This window comes from Cannabis sativa, chromosome 3 (assembly GCF_029168945.1).
Source record: "Cannabis sativa cultivar Pink pepper isolate KNU-18-1 chromosome 3, ASM2916894v1, whole genome shotgun sequence".
In the NCBI taxonomy this organism is placed as follows: Eukaryota; Viridiplantae; Streptophyta; class Magnoliopsida; order Rosales; family Cannabaceae; genus Cannabis; species Cannabis sativa.
In genome coordinates, this window is record NC_083603.1 from 3,992,417 (window position 1) to 4,019,810 (window position 27,394).

At 33.6% G+C, this 27,394-nt stretch overlaps 2 protein-coding genes across 2 annotated transcripts; both read right to left on the bottom strand.

The window, feature by feature from the left end:
• Positions 1 to 14,485: 14,485 nt before the first annotated feature.
• On the bottom strand, positions 14,486 to 15,434 carry LOC133035397 (uncharacterized). The gene is made up of 2 exons (XM_061111272.1): positions 15,070 to 15,434; positions 14,486 to 14,990 (listed from the first exon to the last, which is right to left on the bottom strand). Exons 1-2 carry the CDS (start codon positions 15,432 to 15,434, stop codon positions 14,789 to 14,791), a joined length of 567 nt encoding a protein of 188 aa, XP_060967255.1. The 3' UTR covers positions 14,486 to 14,788.
• Positions 15,435 to 25,104: 9,670 nt separating this feature from the next.
• On the bottom strand, positions 25,105 to 25,808 carry LOC133035548 (uncharacterized). Its single transcript, XM_061111393.1, has 3 exons — positions 25,636 to 25,808; positions 25,411 to 25,537; positions 25,105 to 25,266 (listed from the first exon to the last, which is right to left on the bottom strand). Exons 1-3 carry the CDS (start codon positions 25,806 to 25,808, stop codon positions 25,105 to 25,107), a joined length of 462 nt encoding a protein of 153 aa, XP_060967376.1.
• Between the last annotated feature and the right edge of the window lie 1,586 nt (positions 25,809 to 27,394).

The window sequence follows — 27,394 nt, forward strand, 5'->3', positions numbered from 1 at the left end:
TCCACTTATTGGGGAAGCTGCAGCCTGTCTGATAGCTGTTGAGACATCAGTTTCATGGAATCACCCTTTTGTGATGATATAGAGTGACTCAGACGCAGTTATCAGGACGCTGACAGGAGCTTGTTCTAGTTGGCGTATTGGTAACTATGTTACCCAATGTAAAAATCTCTCTCATAATTTTTTAAGTTGTACTTTTTCACTTGTCTCTAGATTATGTAACTTTGTAACTCATAAAGTGGTTAGGTGGACTTTTGCTATATCTGAATGTTTCGGGTATGATGGATCCTTCTTTCATACTAATTAATATTTTATGTAATGACCATAAGGTCTAACTTTATTGTTTTAATTATACGCTGTTTATTAAAAAAAAAATTATATGTAACAATTTTTTTGTACATTAACATAAATTTTTTATGAAAAGGAATTATCGAAAGTACAAATAAATTATTCGATAACATAAATATTTTGTGTAATTGTTATTTATAAAAAGATAAATTCTTAATTTATTTGTATATATATAATTTTGTAATATTTAAAATATGTTTTTAAAAAATAAATATAAATAAAAATATTTTTTTTTTCAAAATATATTATATTCTTTATATTTTGTCTTTATATAATTTAAATAATTAATATAATTTATATATTAACTATTTATGTAATGATCATGAGGTCTAATTTTATTGTTTTAATTATACGCTGTTTATTAAAATAAAATTTATATGTAATAATTTTTTTGTACATTAACATAAATTTTTTATGAAAAGGAATTATCTAAAGTACAAATAAATTATTCGGTAAAATAAATATTTTGTGTAATTGTTATTTATAAATTTAATTGTATATATATATATATAATTTTATAATATTTAAAATATGTTTTTAAAAAATAAATATAAATAAAAATATTTTTTTTTTTCAAAATATATTATATTCTTTATATTTTGTCTTTATATAATTTAAATAATTAATAATTTATATATTAACTATTTAATTTAAATTTTAACTCTTACATTAATAATTTCAGTTAAAATACCAAATTATTAGTAAATATATTCTTTTCAAAATATGGTTAAGGCCAAATCTATATTAGCTATTATTTAAGCTAAACTAGTATTATTATAAGGCTAATTACTAATTTTTTTCCCGAATTTTGATATGTAACAAATCATGCCTCTTGAATTTTTTTGGCCGTTAAAAATTTCCCTGAACTATTGAGATTGTTAGATTTAAGGATTTTTGTTTAATTTTAGTAAAAAAAATTTAACATAGATGAAAGTTGAGGGAGCATGATTTAGTACATATCAAAATTTAAGGGGCATGATTTTGTAGATATCAAAGTCGGAACATAATTTAGTACATAAACAATTACTGAAATAATAAAATTGAATGAAATTAGACAAAAGTTCTTAAATTTAACAATCTTAATAATTCGAGAAGAATTTTTAATGGCCAAAAAAGTTCAGGGGCACGATTTTGTACATGTCAAAGTTTAAGAAAAAAAAATTACTAATTAACCTTATTATAATATAAGTTGGTTGAAAATTGAAATAAAAACACTGTTCAAGAAAATATAAGGGTAAATACTATTTTGGACCCTGTGTTTTGCAAAAGTTATAAATTTGATCCTGTATTTTCTAAAATAGTAAAAATAGGACCCTGAGCTTAATTTTTGACAACCTTTTTTTTTTAATACAACCAACTTGAAGACAATGCTTAATACGAACAGATATAAAAAATGTAAATAGTTTTGTCATAGCACTTTTAGATCAGATTATAATTAAACTTTATTTGGACAAAAAATCAATTCAGGGTCCTATTTGTACTATTTTAGAAGATACAGGGTCCATTTTGTCATTTAACAAAACACAGGGTCCAATTGGTAACTTTTGTAAAACAGAAGGTCCAAAATAGTATTTACCCAAAATATAATAATAATAGGGTTAAATTAAAAGTGTAGAGTAGAGTATACTAGAGTGGTAAAAATAAAAAAGACAAATTATGCTCGAGTTTCGAAACATAATTAATAATAGTTACAATAATAATAATAATAATAATAATAATAGACATTATCGTGGGAAACAAGGCACGTGATCTTCTCAGAAAGGGAATCTAATCGAAACTATGATCCATTTCCCAACATTTCTCATTTTCCATTTTCAATTTATTTATATTATTCTATTTATTATTTTTTTAAAAAACATTTATATTAAGTTAAATTGTGAGATAAATATTTTTTAGTTTGTAAATAATATATATTAAATAATTTTTTTAACCGGTATAAATATTTTATATTTATAAAATTATAAATTATTTTAATTTTATTATAATATACTCAAATAATTATTTTTTATTATTAAGTGTGAACAAAAATATATGATATTGGAAAATTCTACAATGTACCCTTAAAAGGGATACACTAATACATTTTTATTTGTTTTAGTATCCGAAATAATTTTTTAGTCAAATTTTTTTTTATGGTCATTTAAATTATACTTATTTAAGACATCCTGCAAAATTTTAAGAAATTTTAAAAAATTTAACATGCTGAAAATTACATTCAAGCAGTGTGTTGCACGCGTGACTATTTTATTTTATACGCGTGTAAAATAGGTTGTTTGAAGATTGATTTCTATATTGTAAATTATTCCGAATTTCTCAAAATTTTGTAAGATATCTTAAATAGCTATAACGTAATGAATATGAAAAAAAATAGACTAAAAAATCTTTTTGAATGTCGAAATAAGTAGAAGATGCATCAGTACATCCTTTTAATATGATACATTGTAGTTACACCCTACAAAATTAATTACTTTCAATTTTTTTTTTTAATAAATTTAAAATAAAATTAATAATAACAAAAATAAAGTAAGAATTTACAATCTTATAAATACTTAACACTTATACCACTAAATAAAATTATTAAATTTATACTACTCACCAACTCAATATATTTTATAAATCTTTATATTATTATTATTATTATTATTATTATTATTAGGGCAAGAAAGAAAGAAAGAAAGAGCATAAAGAAAAGTCTATAAAAGACAGAGAAAGAGTAGTCCCATCAAAGCCTTGCCAACCCACAAAACCATTATCATCATCACTTTTAAACCAAACTTCTTCTTCTTCCTATTCAATATTATTATTTGGTTGGCTATAATTGATTTCTCTTCTTCAATTAGTTTCTTCATATCTCTCTAGCTAGGGTTTTATATACAAACACAATAATATATATATAGATCCATATATATATAATATATGGAGTGGAGCTCCTTGAAGTCCAAAAGAGGTTCTTTCAGGGTGGATTGTGCTGCTGAGTTATGGATCCCACAGTCCTATATATCATCATCTTCATCAGTATATATATATATATAAAATAAGATTATAGACTTGTGGATTGCATAAATCAGGAGCTCCATTACTCCTTCTGTTAGATCTTTCTTTGGATTGAAGGGAGCTCTACCCTATATTTACCTATATCTATATATATATATTTCAGTTATAATATTGTTATAAAAAAAAAAACTGTTTTTTTATAGTTGATATTGTTTTCTCAATTTTAATAACTTGTTTTTTTTTTTTTAATTGATATGATTTTTATATATGTAGGGTGTGTGTATATATTGTTGTGGTTGTTTTATACTTTTAATATTTGTATAAATATATATATATGTTATCATCTCAGATCTCAATTCATTATTTAGGGGTTTCTTCTTGTGAGTACAATTATTTGTTATGTCTTATCTCTTTATGTATTGTATAAATTTTGTTATTATGGTTTGATATGTACGTAGTTAAGTACAAAATCTGTGAATGTTAAATTTTAATGATTTTAAATTATTTATTTATACATGTATATAAACATGTAATATCCAATATTACATTTATTGAAGAAAAATGAGTAGTGTTAATTTTCTTTACAGTGTTATATCAACACCATCTGGGGTATAAATTACTATATATATATTTATATCACTGCAATTTATGAAGTATATATATATATGGATTTTTCACTACTAGGCCAAAGAAGGAATAATAAATATTGACATTATTTTATATATTTTACGATGAATAAAGTTTAGGGACTTATTACTAATTTGTTAGGGGTATGTAGTTATAAATATGTAATGTCATTACACAAGGATTAATTTGAATGGAATGATAAAAAAAATTTGAGTTTTTTATTATTGGAGATTAATTCTGTCTGAAAGAGTTTATAAATTACTTGCTCTATTAGTGGAGAGCATTAGTGTACTCTTAAAGATAAGATAAATCTTTAATTGAAAAATTCTTAAATTTTGTTTCATTTTATTCATATTTTTTTTTTTTTTGTGAAATAATTTTGCATATATGTAAACATATTACTAATGAATTTCTATACTATTTTTCTAGCGTAATAGAATCGGCCACATATTTGGTCTTAGTAGTGATACCCAATACTTAAGAATTTAAAAGTGAAGGATTTGATCATTTAAATTTAAGACAATATAAGTTGAATTTATTTGTATAATTAATGTAGTAATGTTGCAGGTTTTGATTGAAACCCACTATCCGAACCACGTGGCTGTACGAGATTATTAGGGTGTTTAGCATTTGGTCGGTTAATTTTGTGAAGTCACGTGACTCGGATTGTGAGTTTCTATCAAGACTAACTAGAAGGTTTTAATGTATAGTAATTTTTATACCCTTAATACGAATGGTGTTGAATAATTTTCCATAATGTAAGAACTTGGAAATAGGTTGCTAATTAATTAGGGTTTTATATTTGTACTCTGCAATAATTGTGCGCTAGCATGTTATTTCTTTTTTGCTCTCTTTGAATTAGCTATTTCGATTTTTTTGGCTGCACTGGGAGCTTTGAGCATTAGCCTTTGAAATTTTTTGTGCAGCCAAGCAATGGTGCTATATATGAAGATGTGATATATATATATATATAGTTGTTTGAGCTAGTTTTGATTCTCAATAAAGATGTGTATAATATATATGAATATACTAACCCTAATGTATGTAGTTATATAGTTGAGCCCGATCGATTTGGAAGATATATAATTCGTAATATATATGTGAGTATTAATTTTAGTAATGAGTAATTTGCGGTAAATTTTCTAACTATCAATTTACTTTAAAAAATCATCTAATTTTATGTTTTAGTGGGAAAATCTTAGTACTGTTATGGTTACATTTTTAAGGTACCGTTTGTTCAGTCTCATTAAATTTTAATTTTATTCACGTGACAATGACAGATCACTAAAAAATTATTTTACGTGACTATATTTTACACAATAAAAATTAAAATGAGTAATTAAAATAAAAATAAAAATTTTAAAAGTAATTTTGCAGTAAAATCTCTCAACTATTAATTTACTTGCAAAAAACTATCAAATTTTAAAGTTTTTTAGATGGTTTTTTGCAAGTAAATTGATAGTTGGGGGATCTTGCCGTAAATTACTCTAAAATATATACACACATAATGTCTTTTAACGTTTATAGTTGAAGTTTAGTGCAGTGCTAAATATTTTTTTTTTTTTTAACTTAAAAGTACCTTTACGACCTTTATAATCTATACAACTTGTAAAATTTGTAATATTAATTGTACGTTGTAAATTTATAATCGCCCAAACCATTCCAAGTCTTTTTAATTCATTTTTTTTAGGCGAATTGATAAAGTTCTAACTTTCACCTCATCTCAAATGCAGATCATTATAACATGGGTAGCGATAGGGGTGTTTACGGATTGGTTTGGTTTCAATTTTTATAGTTTTTGAGCTAAACCAGTATAACAGTTTTTTAAATATTAAAAATCAAACCAGACCAATAAATTTTTCAAACCAAACCATTAAGAACGGTTGGTTTAGTTCGAAACCACTGTTTAAGTAGAATTTATAGTTATTCATATTTTTAAAGTAATTGTACTATATTTTTATTAAGTTTTTAATTTTATTTTTCAAAATATATAGAGTAATTTACGACAAAATCCCTCTAACTATCAATTTATTTACAAAAAATTATCCAAAAAACTTTAAGGTTGGATGTTTTTTGGAAGTAAATTGATAGTTGGGGAGTTTTACCGTAAATTACTCTTAAGGTTTTTATTTTTATTTTAATTACTCATTTTAATTTTTATTTTCTAAAATATTGCCACGTAGGATAATTTTTTAGTGACCTGTCATTGCCACGTGGGTAAAATTAAGACTTAACGAAGTTGGACAGACGACACCTTAAAAATGTAAACGAAACAGTACTTTGGAGGGTTTTCCCACCAAAATATGAGGTTGGATGGTTTTTTACAAGTACATTAATAGTTGAGGGAATTTTACCGTAAATTACTCCACAAGTGGCTCTTTATTGCCACTCCACCAAGACTACACTCTATGAGGACTAGATTCAAAATGACATTCTTAAACCTAAGGCTTATAATGCTACAAACCATCCTCTTCCGGAGTCTCTCCTACCCACTGAGCCTAAATCAATTAAAGTTGCTCTCAATAGTCTTGAATGGTTTGCTTTTACGAATCAAGAGTTTACTATTCTAACCAAGCAAGGGACATTGACACTAGATGTCATTGGGAATAAATCAGTTCACAGAGTCAAGTTAAACGACTCCTTGAATAAATTCAAATGAGATTAGTTGCTAAAGGTTATTTTCAAAAACACCTGGAATAGACTATGAGAACACCTTTAGTCCTGTTGTCAAGCCAACTACAGTTTGTATTGTTCTCAGCCTTGATGTTTCTACAAATTGGCCAGTCAAGCAACTAGATGTGAGTAATGCATTCTTTAATGGTACTCTTCAAAAATATGCAGCAACCTCAGGGGTTCATTGATGAACTAAAACCTTTAGTCTTGTTGTCAAGCCAACTACAGTTTGTATTGTTCTCAGCCTTGATGTTTCTGCAAATTAGCCAGTCAAGTAACTAGATGTGAGTAATGCATTCCTTAATGGTACTCTTCAAGAAACAATGTATATGCAACAACCTCGGGAGTTCATTGATGAACTAAAGCCTACTCGTGTTTCTCTATTACACAACGCTTTGTATGGCCTTAAATAGGCATCGAGAGCCTGGAATGAAAAGCTAAAACAAACCTTGTTTCAATGGGGTTTCCAAGCTTCCAAGTCAGACACCTCTCTATCCATTTATGGCTCTCACAATAATTTTGTCTACCTTTTGGTATATGCCAATGACAGTATTATAACAGGACCAAATTCAACTTTGATTAGTGCTCTCATTTCTGATTTGAACCAAGCATTTTTTTTTTTATATAGATTTAGAATTAGTTCATTACTTCCTTGGTGTGGAAATTTACAGGGATGCTACATGAATATATTTAAGTCAAAGTTAATATAATACTGATCTTTAAACCAGACTTCATATGGAAGGAGTCAAGTCATGTCCCAATCCTACAAGTTTTACCTTTAAACTAAGCCTTACAGATGATGATTCTTTTGAAGATATTTCTCTCTATAGAAGCACATTGGGTGCTTTGCATTATTTAAATTTGACCATACCTGATGTTGCTTTATTATCAACAAATTAAGCCAATTTTTTCATGCTCCAACAACTAAGCACTAGAAAGCCTATAAAAGACTACTAAGGTAAGTCAAATGTGCCCTCTCTAATGGTCTAAAGCTACAAGTGATCTTATACTTTGAGTCTTCAAGGTTATAGTTATATAGATTGGACAAGTTGTGTTGATGATAGAAGATCAACAAGAGGGTATGTTATGTTTTTGGTAATAATTTGGTGTCTTGTTCAGCCAAGAAGCAACAATTTGTTGCTAAATCAAGCACAAAAAGTAAAAGTGAGTTTTGAGCATTAGCGAATGCAACAACAGAAGTCAAATGGATTACTTTTCTTTTGTTTGAACTACATGTCTCTCTCTCTCTCTCTCAACCTCTTATTTTGTAGGTTGACAATTAAAGTGCTACAACCTTAGCTGTTAATCATGTATTCTATATTGTGCAAGCACATTGAAATTGATTTTCATTTTGTCTGAGATCAAACCATTGCCAAATAACTTTCAGTGCGTTATGTACCTTCCATCGACGAAGTTGCTAATGTACTCACGAAACCACTCACTACTGATTGCTTCAACCACCTCAAAGGCAAACTTTATATGGCTAACTCGTCATTTTGTTTGAGGAGGGATATAAACTAATAAATCAATTGTTTAGTTAGTTAGTTATCGACAATTAGGTAGTTAGATAAAGAATTAGTTTTTTGTTATTTGTTTGGTTTTGAAAACTTCTTGTATCTTGTGATAGTATAAATTAATACATTTAGCTAACCATTTGGTTAAACTTTTTCTAGTTATTCTTCTCTTAACTCTACTTTTTTTTTTCTCTTTAAATTTTTCTTTGGTATTGTTAAGCTTCTACAAAGAGTGTAAATAAATTTATAAATTATTTGTCAGGTTTAGCTCACTTAATCCTTGTGAGCAAGTTCTTTTAACTACCCAATATTAAGGTAGTTAACTCGGTTATAACCAACATGTTTCATGGTAATATGAGGTTGGAGAATGTAAATAAAATTAGGATAAAACAACATGTTTCATGGAAATATATATAAGTTTAAATATTTATCTATACAATTGTTATTTAGTGTTCATATATTGGGATTATACTACTTTATTTAGTGTGGTAAGAAAAAAAAAGGGCATGAGTTCAAACCCAAGATAACTAGGTTATTAATAACTATGATATTGCTAGAGATTCTCAAGGTAGATTGATTGAAGGCATTTCCAAAAGCCACTCGGCCGAGTTTCTCCCGAGATTGCTGAGATTTTTGGCATTAAGGAGGCCCTTAGTTGGATCAAATTCAACAATTGGCAAGAAGTTACACTGGAGACAGATTGCCTGGTTGCTGTTCAGGCAATCAGTAGTGGTATTCATATGCCCTCATCCTTTGGCCTACTGGTTGAAGAGTGCAGACAAGTTCTAAGTGATTTGGATTTTATTAATGTTCAGTTTGTAAGACGTTCTGCTAACAAGGCAGCGCATTTCCTTGCGTGTAGTGCTTGTTTATTGTCAGATCGTGTTTTTTATTCCAACAACTGCCCTTCGAAGTTGTTAAGTATTGTATTGGCTGATTCTTTAAGTTAATAAAACTGCCAATCTTCCATTCAAAAAAAAAAATCATATTAGATTTTGATTCATATCTCAAAGATAAAAATAAAAAAATTATATATATTTATTGAAGGGTAAATAGCGGCATAAGTACCCAAAGTTTTACGTTTGTAAGCGGCATAAACTCAATGTTTATTTTTAGCGGCATAAGTACCCAATATTTGTAAAACTGTAATTTTTCTTCAGTTTTGTCAATACAGACTCCGTTTTAAATTTATTAAAGGAACATTTAGAAGTAAATGATACTAAATGTTTCTGTCTAGACCCAATGATCAAGAATTTAGACCTTATATGTGGCTTGTTTAAGAAAATAACAGGGTTTGTACGGACAAAATTAGAGAAAAATTACAGTTTTACAAACATTGGGTACTTATGCCGCTAAAAATAAACATTGAGATTATGCCACTTACAAACTTAAAACTTTAGGTACGTATGCCGCTATTTACCCTTTATTGAACTATGATATTGTTTCATTGTTTAAAATGTCACATTTTTTCTTCTTCTTCTGAATTTTTAGTTAATATTATTCACTATAAAAAAATTTACTTTTAGGCACAACAAAATTTATAACTAAAAGTAAAAAATTGTGACTAATTATAAATTATTATTCTTATTATGATTAAAAGGCCCGTGGCTAAATGTATTAGTCACAAAAATTAAAATCTGTTGTGACTAAATGTATTTTTGATCACAATACTTGTTGTGATTAAAATTTAATGACAACTTGTGTCTAAATAGTTTGTTTTAGTCACAAATAATTTTTTATTGTGATTAAAAGTCACATTTAGTCACAAAAAATTTATGTTGTGACTGAAAAATTGTCACTAAAAATAATAATTTTTTGTAGTGATTGTGTAAAATGAAACTCAATATATTCTTAATAAAAATGTTAATTTATTGTAGTTTTGTATTAATATAAAAAATTTATACTCATTTGTTACTATGTATTTTTCAAAATACAAATTTAGTATAATGTATATTAACAATGGCTATATGGTAATTGTACATATTATACAAATTTAAACTCTTCAATTATGTAGTTTTAAATTTAAATTTAATTATTTAATTACATATAATTAAAAATAATTTTATTGAATTGATAAAAATTTATTTAATAAATTTTAAATACGTATCAAATAATTTAAAAATAAGACACAAGATAAGTACTATTAAAAACACATGTACCAAACCTATTACACCCAAGGCTCCTAAACTTGTTAAGACTCCTTAATTTGAGGTTGTGGTGCAATCACTCAAGCTACTTTAATCTTGTTAGACTATGAGTAAGCTTCACTAATTATGATTGAAATGATTATTATTTTTTGTTAGAGACTAATAACTAATTAATACTTTGAAAAAAGAAAATAAAAAGAAGAATAGTAATAAAAAAAGATAAATACTATTTTGGACCCTGTGTTTTGCAAAAATTACTAATTTGACTCTCTATTTTGTTAAATGACAAAATAGACCATGTATTTTCAAAAATAGTACAAATAGGACCCTAAATTGATTTTTTATCAAAATAAAATCTAATTATAATTCTAAACTGTTTATATTTTTTAGGGAAAAAAACAGGAATATTCTAAAAATGGAAAAATATTACAACAATACTGTGGGCCGGCCCAATGAACATTTGTACAGCCCAAAATGAAAATATTACAAAAATACCACTTGCCCTTACCTTCAGCCGCACGTCACAAACGGAGAGGATGAATGAAGCTCCATCGATGCAGTCGGCCACGCAACCAGAATGAAACCAGATCGAACGTAAAACAACTGTAAATCCCGTCGAATTTCAATAGGAAACGAACAAATCCAACGATCTAAACAGAAATTTTTTTAAAAAAAAGAGCAGGACAACCGTGGAGAAACTGAATTTCAACATTTGATTTCGGTTTTTATAGTGCAATATCACTCAAACGATCGTCGAAAATTCAGATTGAAGCAATGTAAATCTATATTGAACAGATCTGGAGCTCCCCCTCAAATCCAAAAAAAAAAGGTATGAACTGAATTTTTTTTTCAACAATGATACACGACATTTTTAGTTGCATTCTGGTTGATTCACTGGTGTGCAACAGGAAATTCATATGGTAAAACCCATAAACAAGAACTGATTCTGATTAAGGAAACAAGGGATACTAATAACTTTTTTTATTTTTTTTTTGCGTTGGCTTACAGTTGCATTATCGTTTGAAAATGGTTTAGAAATCATGAAGAAGTGTTATATGACAAGTACCAAGAGCTAGCATATATACAAGGTAAGATCTATGTTAATGGTAGCAAATTAGTTTTATAATAGTTGTAAATCGATCTGATTCGAATAAACATGATGAAAAATGACAATGCGTAAGAACTATGTAATTTTGGGGATATAATTGTGGTTTTTCAGTTGGTTTACAGTTGCATAATCATTTAATAATAGTTTCATTACGTTTTTTGCAGGAATTTATTGTGGAAAAGATAGAGGACAGAACAGTTTGAGAAATGGTTAGCTTCCCAAAATTTAAATGAAGTTTCTTAATAGTTTTATTCTCGTTTCTTTGTAGTTTATTAACAACCAAAAAAATGGCAAAATCAGGAATCAGGACAGGAAATACAATGCTTGAACAAAGGAACAGAGATAGAAGTAAGTTTGTACTCTATTTAATAACATAATAAAGCCAGTTTTAAAATTCGTTGCCTCGGACTAATAACCATTGCAAAAACACAGGAAAGGAAAGACATTCCATTCCTAGTCTTCTACAATGGAAAATTCGATGATCGAATGAATTATGAAAATTATGAAGCCAGTGGACACTACATTTCTGCCAATTGTAACTATGAAGATTTGCAACAGAAACTCAAAGATGCCCTGGAATGCAACCAAGAAAACACTGTTTTGCAACTGAAATATCAAGTGAAGGAAGGATACCAACCATTGAGGATAAAGGATGATCAAAGCCTGCATTTCTACATACAACTCAAACTGAAAGACTCCGACTTCACAACATACCCAATGTGTGTGAATGTCATCAACAACCCAACAACAACCATCGATGCAACATTCTTTGGAAATGACAATTCATTAATTACACATAGAAGCGCCTTCCAACCAATCGAATACAATGCAGCAACAACAGAAGACTCAACAAATCAACAACATATAATTGAAGCAAGAGTACTGGAATTTGGGGAAGAAAGTTTTGACTTCATGGACTATGCAAAACTTGTGGCAGAGGAAATGGTTGAGCAACTGGAAAACAACAAAAAAGGAACCGTAAATCACGGATTATGACGAACTACTAATCACGTATCCGCATCATCCGTAAATAGAAGAAGCACAAATATACAAAGACAAAGAAACACTGCAGAGTGTGCTTGGTTTCTATGCAATTAGGAACAACTTCCAATTCAGAGTTAAAAAATCATGTGCAAGAACATACAAGATTTGTTGTTTGGATCCAAAATGCAAGTGGGCACTAACAGCATCCAGAAACGGTCCAACAAAGTCATTCATCATTCGAAAGTACGACACAAAGGTTATACACACTTGTGATCTAAACATCAGATTTGCCGACAAGAGACAAGCTACAACGAAATTGATTGGAAACTACATCAAACCACGGTTCACCAACATAAAAACAACTCAAACGCCACAAGACATCAGAGGAGAAATGAAACACAAGTATGGGGTCAGAATGAACTACATGAAAGCTTGGAGAAGCAAAGAGCACGCGCAAGAAGAATTACGAGGAAAAGCCAACGAATCATACAAAGTTGTCGCCCGGTTTTTTGCACATGTTGGAAAAAACTAATCCCGGAACAATAGTGCACATGGAAACAGAGAATGACAACAGCTTCAAGTACTTGTTTGTCGCACTGGATGCATCAATAAAAGGATGGAAGAAATGCAAACCTATAATAGTTGTTGACGGAACTTTCCTTAAATCAACATATGGAGGTACACTGCTCTCTGCTTGTACACAGGATGCAAATGGGCACATTTTTCCACTAGCTTTTTCTGTTGTGGATTCAGAAAACAACAACTCATGGCAATGGTTTTTCACAAAAGTGAGAGAAACATATGGGATTAGAGAGGAACAGTGCTTGATCTCGTATAGACATGAGAGCATAAGTAAGGCAAACCTTTGTCAAGTATTTCCGTAAATCACACATTGCTATTGTGTATACCACCTCGTTAAGCAACCTAAAAGCAACCTTCAAGAAGAATGCAAGCAAGCCGGATAAACCATTCTTCGCCGCAGCCAGAGCATACACAGAGAGGAAATTTGAATACCATATGAGCGAGTTGGACAGCTTGGACATCCGTGTAAGACCATATTTACAACAAGTTGGATACCACAAATGGTCAAGATACCACCGCAAAAACAACAGTATTCAACTATGACTTCAAACATTGCCGAATCTCTAAATGCAAGCAAACTTGGCCTAGAGAGCTACCAATCACAACACCGATGGAGTCATTGAGAGCATTGATTCAACAATGGACATACACAAACGGGAAAAAGCACGGAAAACAACAACATTTTTAACACCTACAAGAAAAGAAATTAGTCGACAACTTTGTGGAATCATTGACGTAAAATGTAATGACATGTTATATATTTTAGTTGCATTTTAGTTTCTTTATAGTTTGTTTTTCGTTGTTATACATATTAACGCTTTACACTTAATCCGCAGTAAAACCAATAAACGAGACCATGTTCGAAGTCATTGAACTAACCGGATCATGGGTCATCAACCTCAAGGAGAAAACATGCGGTTGCAACGATTCCAACTTGATGAGTTACCGTGTGCTCATGCGCTTGCGTTATAAAAGAGATGAACTTGAATGTTTACAACTACTGTTCGGGTTATTACACCACGCGAACATGGCTTGAAACATACAAATGCGGCTCAACATATCCGTACACAATCACACAACTTGGGATGTGCCACAAAACATAAAAGATATCATTGTTTTGCCACCAAACCAAAAAATAAGATCTCGGAAGACCAAGGAAACGAAGGTTTTTATCCGAATGGGATACAAAAAAACATAACAAAGCGGCAAATGTGGACAACACGGACACAATCGAAAGACATGCAACAATCAAGCAATAAAATAGATCCATATGACATAGTTGAATTGTTTAATTTTGTGAGCAAATTCAAACAAAGTTGATCCGTGATGCTCTAAATACATGGGATTTCATTTTTATGAAATTTGAAACAGCTTTTTAATAGTTTCAAAATCGTTTTGTTACGGTTGCGACCCTTTGTAAAATATTAAGTACCGAATGACTTATTCTTTACGCTTTAAAGGCAACAATCAATAATTGATAAAACATAACTTGAATAAGGGAAAAGAGTTAATGGAATACGAAGAATAAATATACATTCATAGCACTATTTAGGAAAAATGAAAACATAGTTTGTATTTAGTTGGTTAATAGTTTCTCCATAGTTGTGCGACCGTATATAAGAACTTGAACAATTAAAAAAACACACAACTTTGGGAAATACAAACCTATACAATAAAGATATTATAAGGAGTGAATGTCAAATATCCTAAAAGTTTTAAACCAGCTACATAGTTTTAAACACACAACAACACTAAAACTTGTCAAGTAAATAGATTCAACAAATAACATAATAGAGCCACCAAATTAAAAGTTCCTATTTCTTCAATTTAGATGCCTTAGAAGACTTGGTTTGCTTCTCATCCTCGCTGTCAATACTTTCGTCAATTTTCCTTTGTCCGTACGAGTAGAAAAGTGAAGCAAGTCGGGTTCGATAAACTTCGATGTCAAAGTCTGCAGGGACATCCTTTCCGTGTATAAAGAATTCAGCAAAGGCAGCAACATATGCTCCACAATCACTGTTAAAAAACATAGAGAAAAAATAAAAAGATTAGAAACTAAAAAACAACATAAAAGAAACTTAAAAGAAACACTCACTTCTTCTGCTGAGACGCAAGACCACTAAGCTCCACGATTCTGAATGGAGCTGTAGGGTCAGAAACTGAGGCAGGAACTTGTGCTCTATTCTTCCAGAACCCAAGTAAATCGAAAAACAAAGGCAGCAACACGGAATAAGCCTTCATCGCATTCCTAGCTGCGGCATTCATCTTCGCGGTTCTCAAAGAATTGTACAGAAATAACGTTCTTTCGTGCACGTCAAGACGCCCAAAAACCCAATGACTTTCCCTTCTTAAATTGATGATGAAAAGCACGTGATCGGCTTCATACCAAGGCTTGGAACAGGGAATGCGCATACCTCGGATGTAATGCGCAATTGGGTGGGCAGCGTGAATGTGTGACATCTTAGTTGTAATACCCGGAATTAAGAAATGGATTAGCAAAACCCTAACTAGATAATTATGTATAATTGAGGAATTATATTATTATATAGTTCAATATATGTGATTTGATATGAATTTTAATATATTAAAGACCCTGTTGGTGAGCTAGGGGCATTTTGGTAATTATGACCCGAGAAGGGTAAAATGATGAAATTAATTTAATTACGTGCTTAATAGAACTATATTATTATATAGTATGCCTGTGTTGTCTTTTCAGGTGTGTTCTGACAGGTTAGCGCGGTATAGTCACAACCGGGAATTTCAGGCCGAATTGGGTTCGGGCCCGAAATGTAAATTGGATTGATTATTTGGCATTTTATTTAATGAATGATAATCTGAAATTTATTTGAAATTAATTGAGTATTGAATGACTATTTTACCCTTGTGAGGGTGTATGTGGGTATTTAAGCCCTAAGGGCATTTTGGTCATTTGACCCCTAATTACTATGTTTGGAAAATGTGATTTTTGAGGAAATGAAATGTTAATTTCTGGTGGCTTTCCCCTCTCAACCGAACCCTCTCATCCTCTCTAACCCTCTTCTCCTTCAAACTTGATTTTTGAGAAGAAAGCTTGATTTTTAGCTTGGTTTGGAAGCTTGATTTGTGTTGGAAGCTTGGAGCTTGTTTGAGCAAGAGATTGAGGTAGTTTCTAGCTGAAATTATATGAGTTATTTGTTGAATTCATGGCTGAAATATGGTGATAAAAGCATGCTTGAGATTGTTTATTCTTGGTGTTGCATGCTTAGTGAATTGGATGTTTAAGCTTGTTAATCTCTTGATTTGTGTAGGATTGAGCTTAGAGTATGATTCTAGGTTGTTTTTCATGCTTGAATCTAACATTTATTTATTGTTTTACTGCTGGAAAATATTTGGTTGTTGTAGATGAAGCTCTTATTCAAGAGCTTGATGTTGCCATGAACATGCTTGAACTCTATGATTTTTATGCAATCTAAATTGAGGGATTAATTGCTGGATTTTAATGCTTGATAATGTGTTTTAAATCCTTAGTATTTGCTAGCTGTTGTAAGTGGATTGATTGAGAGTTTGGTTGTGAAAAGCAAGCTTGAGTTCATGGAACTCAAGCTTGGTGCTTTAATGGCACTTTTTGATTTTTAGTGCAATTGTTGTGTTTAAGTTGTGGAATATGTTTATTATGACATATATTGATGCTCTGGAAAGTTTGGGAATGTTTGGGGATGATTTGAGTGAGTTTTGGGGGTTTAAAGATTGAGGAATTTCGTGTTCTCTGCCCAGACAACCGGAATTCCGGTTGGTTCATCCGGAATTCCGGTTGGAGTTCATCGGGAAATGCTGAATTTTGTTTCGGCCATAACTTTTGACTCGGGACTCCGTTTGGGACGTTCTTTATACCGTTGGAAAGCTCTTTTCGAGCTCTATGTGATTATCTGTATTTGAAATGCCATGAATTTACTTTATGAATGTGAAATCAGGGGTTAACCCTATTTGTGAAAAAATCCCGGATTGTGTGACTAGGATTACCGGCACCTGGTCAGGAGCACCCGGGGATTCGGAATCTCTGCCTTTGCGGGACAACAGGTAAGACAGTAGTTGCACGTAGAGATATGCACGGTGGTGCTTATATTGAATATTATATTGGTGATAATTAGAAACCGAGATTAGGGTTATTACCCTAAAGTGAGCGGTTTAATGGCCTAGGGTTATTACCCTAGTAATTATTAATGTGTAAATGCTATGCCATGCTAAATATATTGTAATAAAGAATTATGCGCACAAGGCATAATTAAGTTAGACTCGGTAAATTAGTACCTTGAGTTTGATAGTAATGCGGTCTAGGGTTATTACCCAAGAAGTTATGTGAAGGTAAGAAAGTCATGATTTGCAATAATATTGCTAATCAAGTGAAAGCATGAATTAGGGTTATTAATCTCTATAAGTGTTATTTTGAGCATGCAATGATATGTTATATGAGAGACTATTTGGTATGTAATTTAGGGTTATTATCCTAAGATTCTGTATGTTTTGTTATCTATTGAATACATACATATATTTCAAGAGTTATGTGCATAAGACATAACTTGGTTAGACCTAGTATATTACTAGGATAAACCACTGAAAGAACGTAATGTATGGATTACGTAAATATATATGAATAGGGTTATGTGAGCAAGGCATAACCAGGTTAGACTCGGTAATTATAATCGAGATAAACCTTACTAAGGCCTTATTGTAAATAGACGTGTGAGCGTAACACGTAGGTCTATGCTACATAGACATATATAGACGTGTGGGAGCAACACGTAGGTCTATGCTACATAGACATACATAGGCGTGTGAGCGTAACACGCAGGTCTATAGCAAATAGACAAATAGTGCAGTGGCACCAATAATTATATGATAAATATATATGTTGAGACTAAGGGTTATGCGCTCAAGGCATAACCAGGTTGGACTCGGTAACAAGAATCGAGATGAACTGATCTAAGGCCTTATTGTAAATGGACGTGTGAGAGCAACACGTGGGTCTACGCCACGTAGACATAAATAGACGTGTAAGCGCAACACGTAGGTCTACGCCACGTAGACATAAATAGGCATGTGAGCGTAACATGCAGGTCTGTGTCACACAGACAAATTCGAATAGCGTTGTTGTTTATATTGTATGATGAGCATATTATTGATATATTTTATACTGTCTTGCTGGGCTTGGCTCACGGGTGCTCTACTGTGCAGGAAAGGGTAGGACTTATGTTGATCAGCCATGAGTGCAGGAGCTGGACGAAGAATGTACATGTCCGGGCCATATCAGACCAAGCGGGTTAAGGGTCTATCAGTGATGAACTTTTGAATTCTATTTTGCCGTTTAGGTCGGCTAGAAATAAATGACTTGTAATAGCGTTTGTAAATATTTTTGGGATCCCAACTATTTTAAAAGTTTAAATATATTACAAGTTTATTTTCCTTCTGTTTAATATAAAAGTTTAAATTCTGCGCTATTTTGATTAGTAATCCCGTTTAGGGGATTAGGGTTTCATAAGTATTTTGGGTAGCGTGCCTAATTATTTAGGGCGTTACAATTTGGTATCAGAGCGCCAAGGTTTTTAAACTTCCTGTAGGCCTACGAACATGTACATTCATCGTCAGAGATAAGCTCGACTCATGGTGCAGTAAGTATTGAGAGTAAATACTTGACTGTATGTGTGATCATCTGTTTATTGCTTTCCATTTTAGGCAGTATGCAAGCATCAAGAGTATGTATGTGTTATGTGATGCCATGCTATAAATGCTAATTGTTTATGTAAATATGTATGAGGTAAATAGATGAGTTAGGGTTTAAGGCATTAAGTGCGTAAGTGTGGTATTGGTGCTTAATTCGCTGGGGTTGTTGATTACACGGGTACTAGTAGTGGACCCTCTTTAATCATCTAGACCACAGGGCGAGTTAGTAGAGCTTGGTGTAGACCAAACCAATTCACCGCACTGCCCCCACCTCCGCGGAATTCGGGGAAATAATGCGGAGGTTGGCAATGCTAATCCTCCTGCTGAAAGGCAGCAGATGTTTCAAGAAATGCGAAGTGTCATACTTCGTCAAGAAGAAGAGTTGCGACGATTAAGGCAACCGGCTGCCCCTGTTGATCAAGTGTTACCACCGGCACCTGTGCCAGTGGTGGGTAACCAGGGGTTTGTTATGCCGCATTGAGATTCGGTGTTTGAGCGGTTCGTGAAGCTGAAACCTCCGACTTTTCTAGGAGGTATTGATATAATTAAGGCCAAGCAGTGGACGAATAGAGGACTTAATGCCACAATCAGTCGGGATTTGAAGGTTACCACTTCATATGACACTTTGTACAAGAAAGTGATAGAGCTAGCCTTAATTGTTGAGGAGGCTGAATAATCTGTAATAAATGAGCAGACCGCAAAGGATGCCGTCACGACATCGAATCCGCCTGCTAGTGGTAACGTCAGTAAGGGGACCGACAGTGGCAACCCTGATTACAAACGGATGTTTGAGGCTTTCGAAGTATCAGGGAGTAATAGAAAGTATCGGGGAAATTGAGGTGACCGTCAAGGTCACGAATCCTCTTTCAAGTCATATCTTGAATGTCCGAAATGTAAGAATCACCATCAGGGTAAAAGATGGGCCAAAGCTACGTAGTATATTTGATATAGATTATATGAATCGGACGTTCCAAGATTACCTGATTAGATGTGTGATCGTGTTTATCGATGACATCTTGGTGTAATCTGAAACAGATAAAGAACATGAGTTGCATCTCAGATCAGTTTCACAATGATTACAGGACAATAATCTGTATGCTAAATTCAAGAAGTGTGAGTTTTGGTTATCCCGTGTCTCATTTCTGGGGCACATAGTGGATAAAGATGGGATCATAGTGGATTCGACAATAATTGAAGCTGTTCGGGATTGGCCAGTACCGAAGTCAGCTACAGAGGTCATAAGTTTTCTGGGTTTGGCTGGTTATTATCATCGGTTCGTTGAGGGATTTTCAAAGATTGTTGTACCCTTAACGGAGCTGACCCGAAAGAATCAGAAGTTTGTTTGGACTGATCGGTGTGAGAAAAGTTTCCTGGAGTTAAAGCAACGCTTGATTACCGCTCCTGTACTAACTCTTCCTTCAGATAAGGAAAAGTTTGTGGTATCTTGTGATGCCTCGAGACAGAGTCTTGGCTGTGTGCTTATGCAGGCTGGGAGGGTAATAGCATATGCTTCTCGGCAGTTAAAGGAGTACGAGCAGAGGTACCCTACTCACAATTTAGAACTCGCAGCAATGGTATTTGCGCTAAAGATTTGGCGGCATTACCTTTATGGCGAGAAATGTGAGATATACACTGATCATAAAAGTCTGAAATACTTCTTTACCCAAAAAGACCTGAATATGAAACAGAGGCGTTGGCTAGAGTTGGTGAAGGATTATGATTGTGAGATCACCCTGGTGAGGCGAACGTGGTTGCTGATGCCTTAAGTAGAAAGGGTCAGAGTCAGTTAAATACGGTGAAGCGAATCTCCCAGCAGCTAGCAAATGAGATGACTCGAGCTAAGATTGAGTTGGTTGTAGGGTAATTAGCTAATATTACCCTGCAATCTACTCTTTTGGAGCGAATCAAAGAAGCACAAGTGCAAGATTCAGAATTAGTAAAAACTCGAGTTAGGGTTTCGGCTGGGAAGGTTAGTGATTTCTCAGTAGATGAAACGGGAATGCTGAGATTCGGGAATCGAGTTTGTATGCCCATGGATGAGAACATCAAGAAAGAGATCATGGATGAATCTCACACGACTTCTTATTCAGTTCATCCAGGGTCAACAAAGATGTACCAAGACCTGAAAGCCATGTTCTGGTGGCCAGGCATGAAGACTGATATCGCTGAATATGTTGCTAAGTGCCTTACGTGTCAGCAAGTGAAAGTTGAGCACCAGCGACCTGCAGGGTTGCTGTAACCACTGAAAATACCAGAGTGGAAATGGGAAGACATTGTTATGGACTTCGTGGTAGGTATGCCTAGAACCACGGGACAATTTGACTCTGTGTGGGTCATAGTGGACAGGTTTACAAAGTCTGCTCACTTTTTACCTGTTCGGACGAATTTCTCCATTGACCAGTATGCTGAGTGGTATGTTAGAGAAATTGTTCGTCTGCATGGTGTCCCAAAGTCCATTTTGTCGGATAAAGATCCGAAGTTTACATCAAGATTCTGGAAAAGTTTGCATCGAGCTATGGGAACTCAGTTAAAGTTTAGCACAACTTTTCATCCTCAGACGGATGGGCAATCCGAGAGGACCATTCAGATTTTAAAGGACATGCTACGGGCATGTGTGCTTGACTTTGAGGGATCATGGGTAAAGTACCTTCCACTGATCGAGTTTTCTTATAATAACAGCTATCAGGCAACAATCGGGATGGCCCCTTATGAACTTTTATATGGAAGAAAGTGTAGATCGCCCATTCACTGGGATGAAGTGGGTGAAAGAAAGTTCTTGGGTCCCGAAGCTGTTAAAAAAAAACAACAAGTGAGACAGTTGATAAGATTAGAGCGCGAATGCTCGCAGCTCAGAGTAGGCAGAAGAGTTATGTCGATCCAAAGCGCAGAGATATTGATTTTCAGGTCGGGGACATGGTATTTCTCCGAATATCTCCGATGAAAGGCATAAAACGCTTTGGGATGAAAGGAAAGCTTGGCCCAAGGTTCATTAGACCTTTTGAAATCCTTGAGAGGATAGGGCAAGTAGTGTACAGGTTGGCTATGCCCCCAGCGCTGGCAGCTGTACATAATGTGTTTCATGTTTCAATGCTTCGGAAGTATGTCTCAAACTCGTCCCATGTTCTGAGTTATGAAGCATTGGAACTTCAGCCGGACTTGTCATACGAGGAATAACCAGTGCAGATACTTGATAGAAGAGAGAAAGTCTTGAGAAGCAAGACAGTGGCACTGGTGAAAGTACTATGGAAGAACAGTAAGGTAAAAGAGGCAACCTGGGAACTCGAGACGGATATGTAGCAGAAATATCCGGAGTTGTTCAGGTAAATTTCGGGACGAAATTTCTATAAGGAGGGGGTAATTGTAATACCCGGAATTAAGAAATGGATTAGCAAAACCCTAACTAGATAATTATGTATAATTGAGGAATTATATTATTATATAGTTCAATATATGTGATTTGATATGAATTTTAATATATTAAAGACCCTGTTGGTGAGCTAGGGGCATTTTGGTAATTATGACCCGAGAAGGGTAAAATGATGAAATTAATTTAATTACGTGCTTAATAGAACTATATTATTATATAGTATGCCTGTGTTGTCTTTTCAGGTGTGTTCTGACAGGTTAGCGCGGTATAGTCACAACCGGGAATTTCAGGCCGAATTGGGTTCGGGCCCGAAATGTAAATTGGATTGATTATTTGGCATTTTATTTAATGAATGATAATCTGAAATTTATTTGAAATTAATTGAGTATTGAATGACTATTTTACCCTTGTGAGGGTGTATGTGGGTATTTAAGCCCTAAGGGCATTTTGGTCATTTGACCCCTAATTACTATGTTTGGAAAATGTGATTTTTGAGGAAATGAAATGTTAATTTCTGGTGGCTTTCCCCTCTCAACCGAACCCTCTCATCCTCTCTAACCCTCTTCTCCTTCAAACTTGATTTTTGAGAAGAAAGCTTGATTTTTAGCTTGGTTTGGAAGCTTGATTTGTGTTGGAAGCTTGGAGCTTGTTTGAGCAAGAGATTGAGGTAGTTTCTAGCTGAAATTATATGAGTTATTTGTTGAATTCATGGCTGAAATATGGTGATAAAAGCATGCTTGAGATTGTTTATTCTTGGTGTTGCATGCTTAGTGAATTGGATGTTTAAGCTTGTTAATCTCTTGATTTGTGTAGGATTGAGCTTAGAGTATGATTCTAGGTTGTTTTTCATGCTTGAATCTAACATTTATTTATTGTTTTACTGCTGGAAAATATTTGGTTGTTGTAGATGAAGCTCTTATTCAAGAGCTTGATGTTGCCATGAACATGCTTGAACTCTATGATTTTTATGCAATCTAAATTGAGGGATTAATTGCTGGATTTTAATGCTTGATAATGTGTTTTAAATCCTTAGTATTTGCTAGCTGTTGTAAGTGGATTGATTGAGAGTTTGGTTGTGAAAAGCAAGCTTGAGTTCATGGAACTCAAGCTTGGTGCTTTAATGGCACTTTTTGATTTTTAGTGCAATTGTTGTGTTTAAGTTGTGGAATATGTTTATTATGACATATATTGATGCTCTGGAAAGTTTGGGAATGTTTGGGGATGATTTGAGTGAGTTTTGGGGGTTTAAAGATTGAGGAATTTCGTGTTCTCTGCCCAGACAACCGGAATTCCGGTTGGTTCATCCGAATTCCGGTTGGAGTTCATCGGGAAATGCTGAATTTTGTTTCGGCCATAACTTTTGACTCGGGACTCCGTTTGGGACGTTCTTTATACCGTTGGAAAGCTCTTTTCGAGCTCTATGTGATTATCTGTATTTGAAATGCCATGAATTTACTTTATGAATGTGAAATCAGGGGTTAACCCTATTTGTGAAAAAATCCCGGATTGTGTGACTAGGATTACCGGCACCTGGTCAGGAGCACCCGGGGATTCGGAATCTCTGCCTTTGCGGGACAACAGGTAAGACAGTAGTTGCACGTAGAGATATGCACGGTGGTGCTTATATTGAATATTATATTGGTGATAATTAGAAACCGAGATTAGGGTTATTACCCTAAAGTGAGCGGTTTAATGGCCTAGGGTTATTACCCTAGTAATTATTAATGTGTAAATGCTATGCCATGCTAAATATATTGTAATAAAGAATTATGCGCACAAGGCATAATTAAGTTAGACTCGGTAAATTAGTACCTTGAGTTTGATAGTAATGCGGTCTAGGGTTATTACCCAAGAAGTTATGTGAAGGTAAGAAAGTCATGATTTGCAATAATATTGCTAATCAAGTGAAAGCATGAATTAGGGTTATTAATCTCTATAAGTGTTATTTTGAGCATGCAATGATATGTTATATGAGAGACTATTTGGTATGTAATTTAGGGTTATTATCCTAAGATTCTGTATGTTTTGTTATCTATTGAATACATACATATATTTCAAGAGTTATGTGCATAAGACATAACTTGGTTAGACCTAGTATATTACTAGGATAAACCACTGAAAGAACGTAATGTATGGATTACGTAAATATATATGAATAGGGTTATGTGAGCAAGGCATAACCAGGTTAGACTCGGTAATTATAATCGAGATAAACCTTACTAAGGCCTTATTGTAAATAGACGTGTGAGCGTAACACGTAGGTCTATGCTACATAGACATATATAGACGTGTGGGAGCAACACGTAGGTCTATGCTACATAGACATACATAGGCGTGTGAGCGTAACACGCAGGTCTATAGCAAATAGACAAATAGTGCAGTGGCACCAATAATTATATGATAAATATATATGTTGAGACTAAGGGTTATGCGCTCAAGGCATAACCAGGTTGGACTCGGTAACAAGAATCGAGATGAACTGATCTAAGGCCTTATTGTAAATGGACGTGTGAGAGCAACACGTGGGTCTACGCCACGTAGACATAAATAGACGTGTAAGCGCAACACGTAGGTCTACGCCACGTAGACATAAATAGGCATGTGAGCGTAACATGCAGGTCTGTGTCACACAGACAAATTCGAATAGCGTTGTTGTTTATATTGTATGATGAGCATATTATTGATATATTTTATACTGTCTTGCTGGGCTTGGCTCACGGGTGCTCTACTGTGCAGGAAAGGGTAGGACTTATGTTGATCAGCCATGAGTGCAGGAGCTGGACGAAGAATGTACATGTCCGGGCCATATCAGACCAAGCGGGTTAAGGGTCTATCAGTGATGAACTTTTGAATTCTATTTTGCCGTTTAGGTCGGCTAGAAATAAATGACTTGTAATAGCGTTTGTAAATATTTTTGGGATCCCAACTATTTTAAAAGTTTAAATATATTACAAGTTTATTTTCCTTCTGTTTAATATAAAAGTTTAAATTCTGCGCTATTTTGATTAGTAATCCCGTTTAGGGGATTAGGGTTTCATAAGTATTTTGGGTAGCGTGCCTAATTATTTAGGGCGTTACATTAGTCTTCATTGACTTGGCCTTGTTAAATTTGTGGTACAATGCTTGGATGGAATCATCAAAAAGACAATCAGTGGTTGCGAAATTCAACGTCACAGCGGAAGAATACTTACCTTTTTTCCGAAGGTAATAGAATATGGTGTTCATATGCTGAGAAAAAAAAACAACACAGAAACACAAATGAAAAGGTTTAACAACTGTAAAAAAACTGAAATGTAGTATCAAAACTAAAAAACATTTATAAAGAAACTAAAAACAAACTACCATAAGTACAATATAAATTGGAAACTTTACCGAGTCGTTCATAAACATGTCGCATGTGGCCAAATGGTAAAACCAAGTTTTATCCTCAACATAATCAACACCTAGCCTAAAACCCGGGGTAAATTTCTTTGCGCCGTCTTCATAACAATTATAATGCCTACAACAACAAAAAAACAGCAAAAAAATAGCATTAAAACAGGAATAAAACTGGAAAAAAAAAATAATACAAAAACAGATTTAATAAAAAACAATCACCTGGGATGTTTAAGCAATCCTTCACCAATCCAAGAGTCAAATTTTGCCTCAATCTCGGTAAATACGGGATCAGCAAAAGCATCATTAAGAGCATAAAGGCCCTTCACATAAGTCACCATTTTGAAATCCCTATCATCCCCACCGATCGAGAACTCCGAGGACATAAGCTCCATTGGAGTGCTCCCGACATCGCCGGACCCGAAATCAACAAATGGAGATTTCAAGGCCGGAGCACGCTTCCTCTTATCCAACAGAGGTGTATCGAGACAAGATCCTCGCCTTCATCGGCATGAAGGGCATCTGACTTTTCACCAACAACATCTGGATTGGGTGCGGGGACCTAAAAAATAAAGAATGCATTAAAACAGTTGCAAAACATACTAGAAACTAATGAGCAACCAAAAAGAAACCTAGTTTTTTTGAAAACAATTAAAAGTAAACTTACATTGATTTTAGCAACAAATTCTCCAAGCCACCAACACAACTTGATCATCATCTATTACAAGCTGGCTCAACCCATCAAAGAAATCGTCCCCCTTCAATCGAGACTCATCGCCCTTCGCTTCTCAACATCCTTAACATTTTTATCACTCCCTCCAACATCCTCGAAGGATTCACATCAGGCGAAGGGACAAGCGAATGACCTTGTCGGCATCATCGGCATCCCCACCAACTTTAACCAACTCACCACCATCGTCGGAGTCGGAATCAATATTTTCCGGATCGTGCAATTGCTTCTCATCATCCTCGGCATCATCATCATCATCATCATCATCAGGATCATCATCAGAATCTTGAGTTACTAATTCATCCGATGACTTTCCCTGTATCAACCAACATAAATGAAACTTAAATAAAACAGTAAAGAAACTATACAAAAAAAAAATATAAAAAAACCTAAACAATAAAATAAGAATAAATACCTCGTCAGAAGGACGACGATGAATGGCATTAACCTTCTCTTGGATATCCTTAATTACAGTCATTACGGATTTGAAATTAAAATCAACAAAACACCTCAACGAAATGAAGTCCTCGGCCAATGATGATTGATTCGAACTGAGCATCTCCAAATTAGATTTCATCCAATCAATATCTCGCCGAATCGGACTTCTTTGAAGATGAGCCACCCTCGAAGGATTGCTTCGCTACACCACGTTCATCAATAGATTCATCGAGAAATAGACCGTCAAGTTGAAGCCGCTGCCTCTCTTCATCGCAGGACGCATGTTTTTTATCTTCAACCGAACAAGATAATTAAACATAATATGAAAAAAAATTAAAACAATTGGAAAAACCAAAAAACAACAACATATATAAAACCGAAAAGAAACGGGGAAAAAAACAAGAAAGAACCGTAAAGTACCTTCTCCAAAGGTAAATCAAAACTCTTGCCCTTCAAGTCTCGAAGGGTTGGATTTTTGGTGACGATGGTGTTGCTCAGGTTCGGAATCCCGGGAATAAGATGAAACTCTCTTACGTAAAGAGTTCACCATTGCAGACGGCATTCATAAAACCAAACAAGAAAAACCCAAGGACATCCCAATGCCCTATACCGGCCATCATATTGGCCTCCCTTCTCTCGCCTTTCTATTTTTCATAATGATCCCATGCTCAATCCTACCTTTGAATGAGTCAATTGTCAATTCAAATGATTCCCTACCCCACCAATACTCATCCCACCGACCGCTATCAACTACATCTAGAACAAACCTAGACACTTCTTTGTCGGGAGTATTGCTAAGAAGAAAACACCGAA

Excerpts from the sequence above, each read along its gene's own strand:
- LOC133035548 (XM_061111393.1), bottom strand. The coding sequence starts at position 25,808 with ATGGAGCTTATGTCCTCGGAGTTCTCGATCGGTGGGGATGATAGGGAT. Across the intron at positions 25,538-25,635 it reads GGATTGCTTAAACATCCCAG|GCATTATAATTGTTATGAAG; the intron begins GTGATTGTTTTT and ends TTGTTGTTGTAG. Across the intron at positions 25,267-25,410 it reads ACATGTTTATGAACGACTCG|CATATGAACACCATATTCTA; the intron begins GTAAAGTTTCCA and ends TTTTTTTCTCAG.
- LOC133035397 (XM_061111272.1), bottom strand. The coding sequence starts at position 15,434 with ATGTCACACATTCACGCTGCCCACCCAATTGCGCATTACATCCGAGGT. Across the intron at positions 14,991-15,069 it reads CTTGCGTCTCAGCAGAAGAA|TGATTGTGGAGCATATGTTG; the intron begins GTGAGTGTTTCT and ends GTTTTTTAACAG.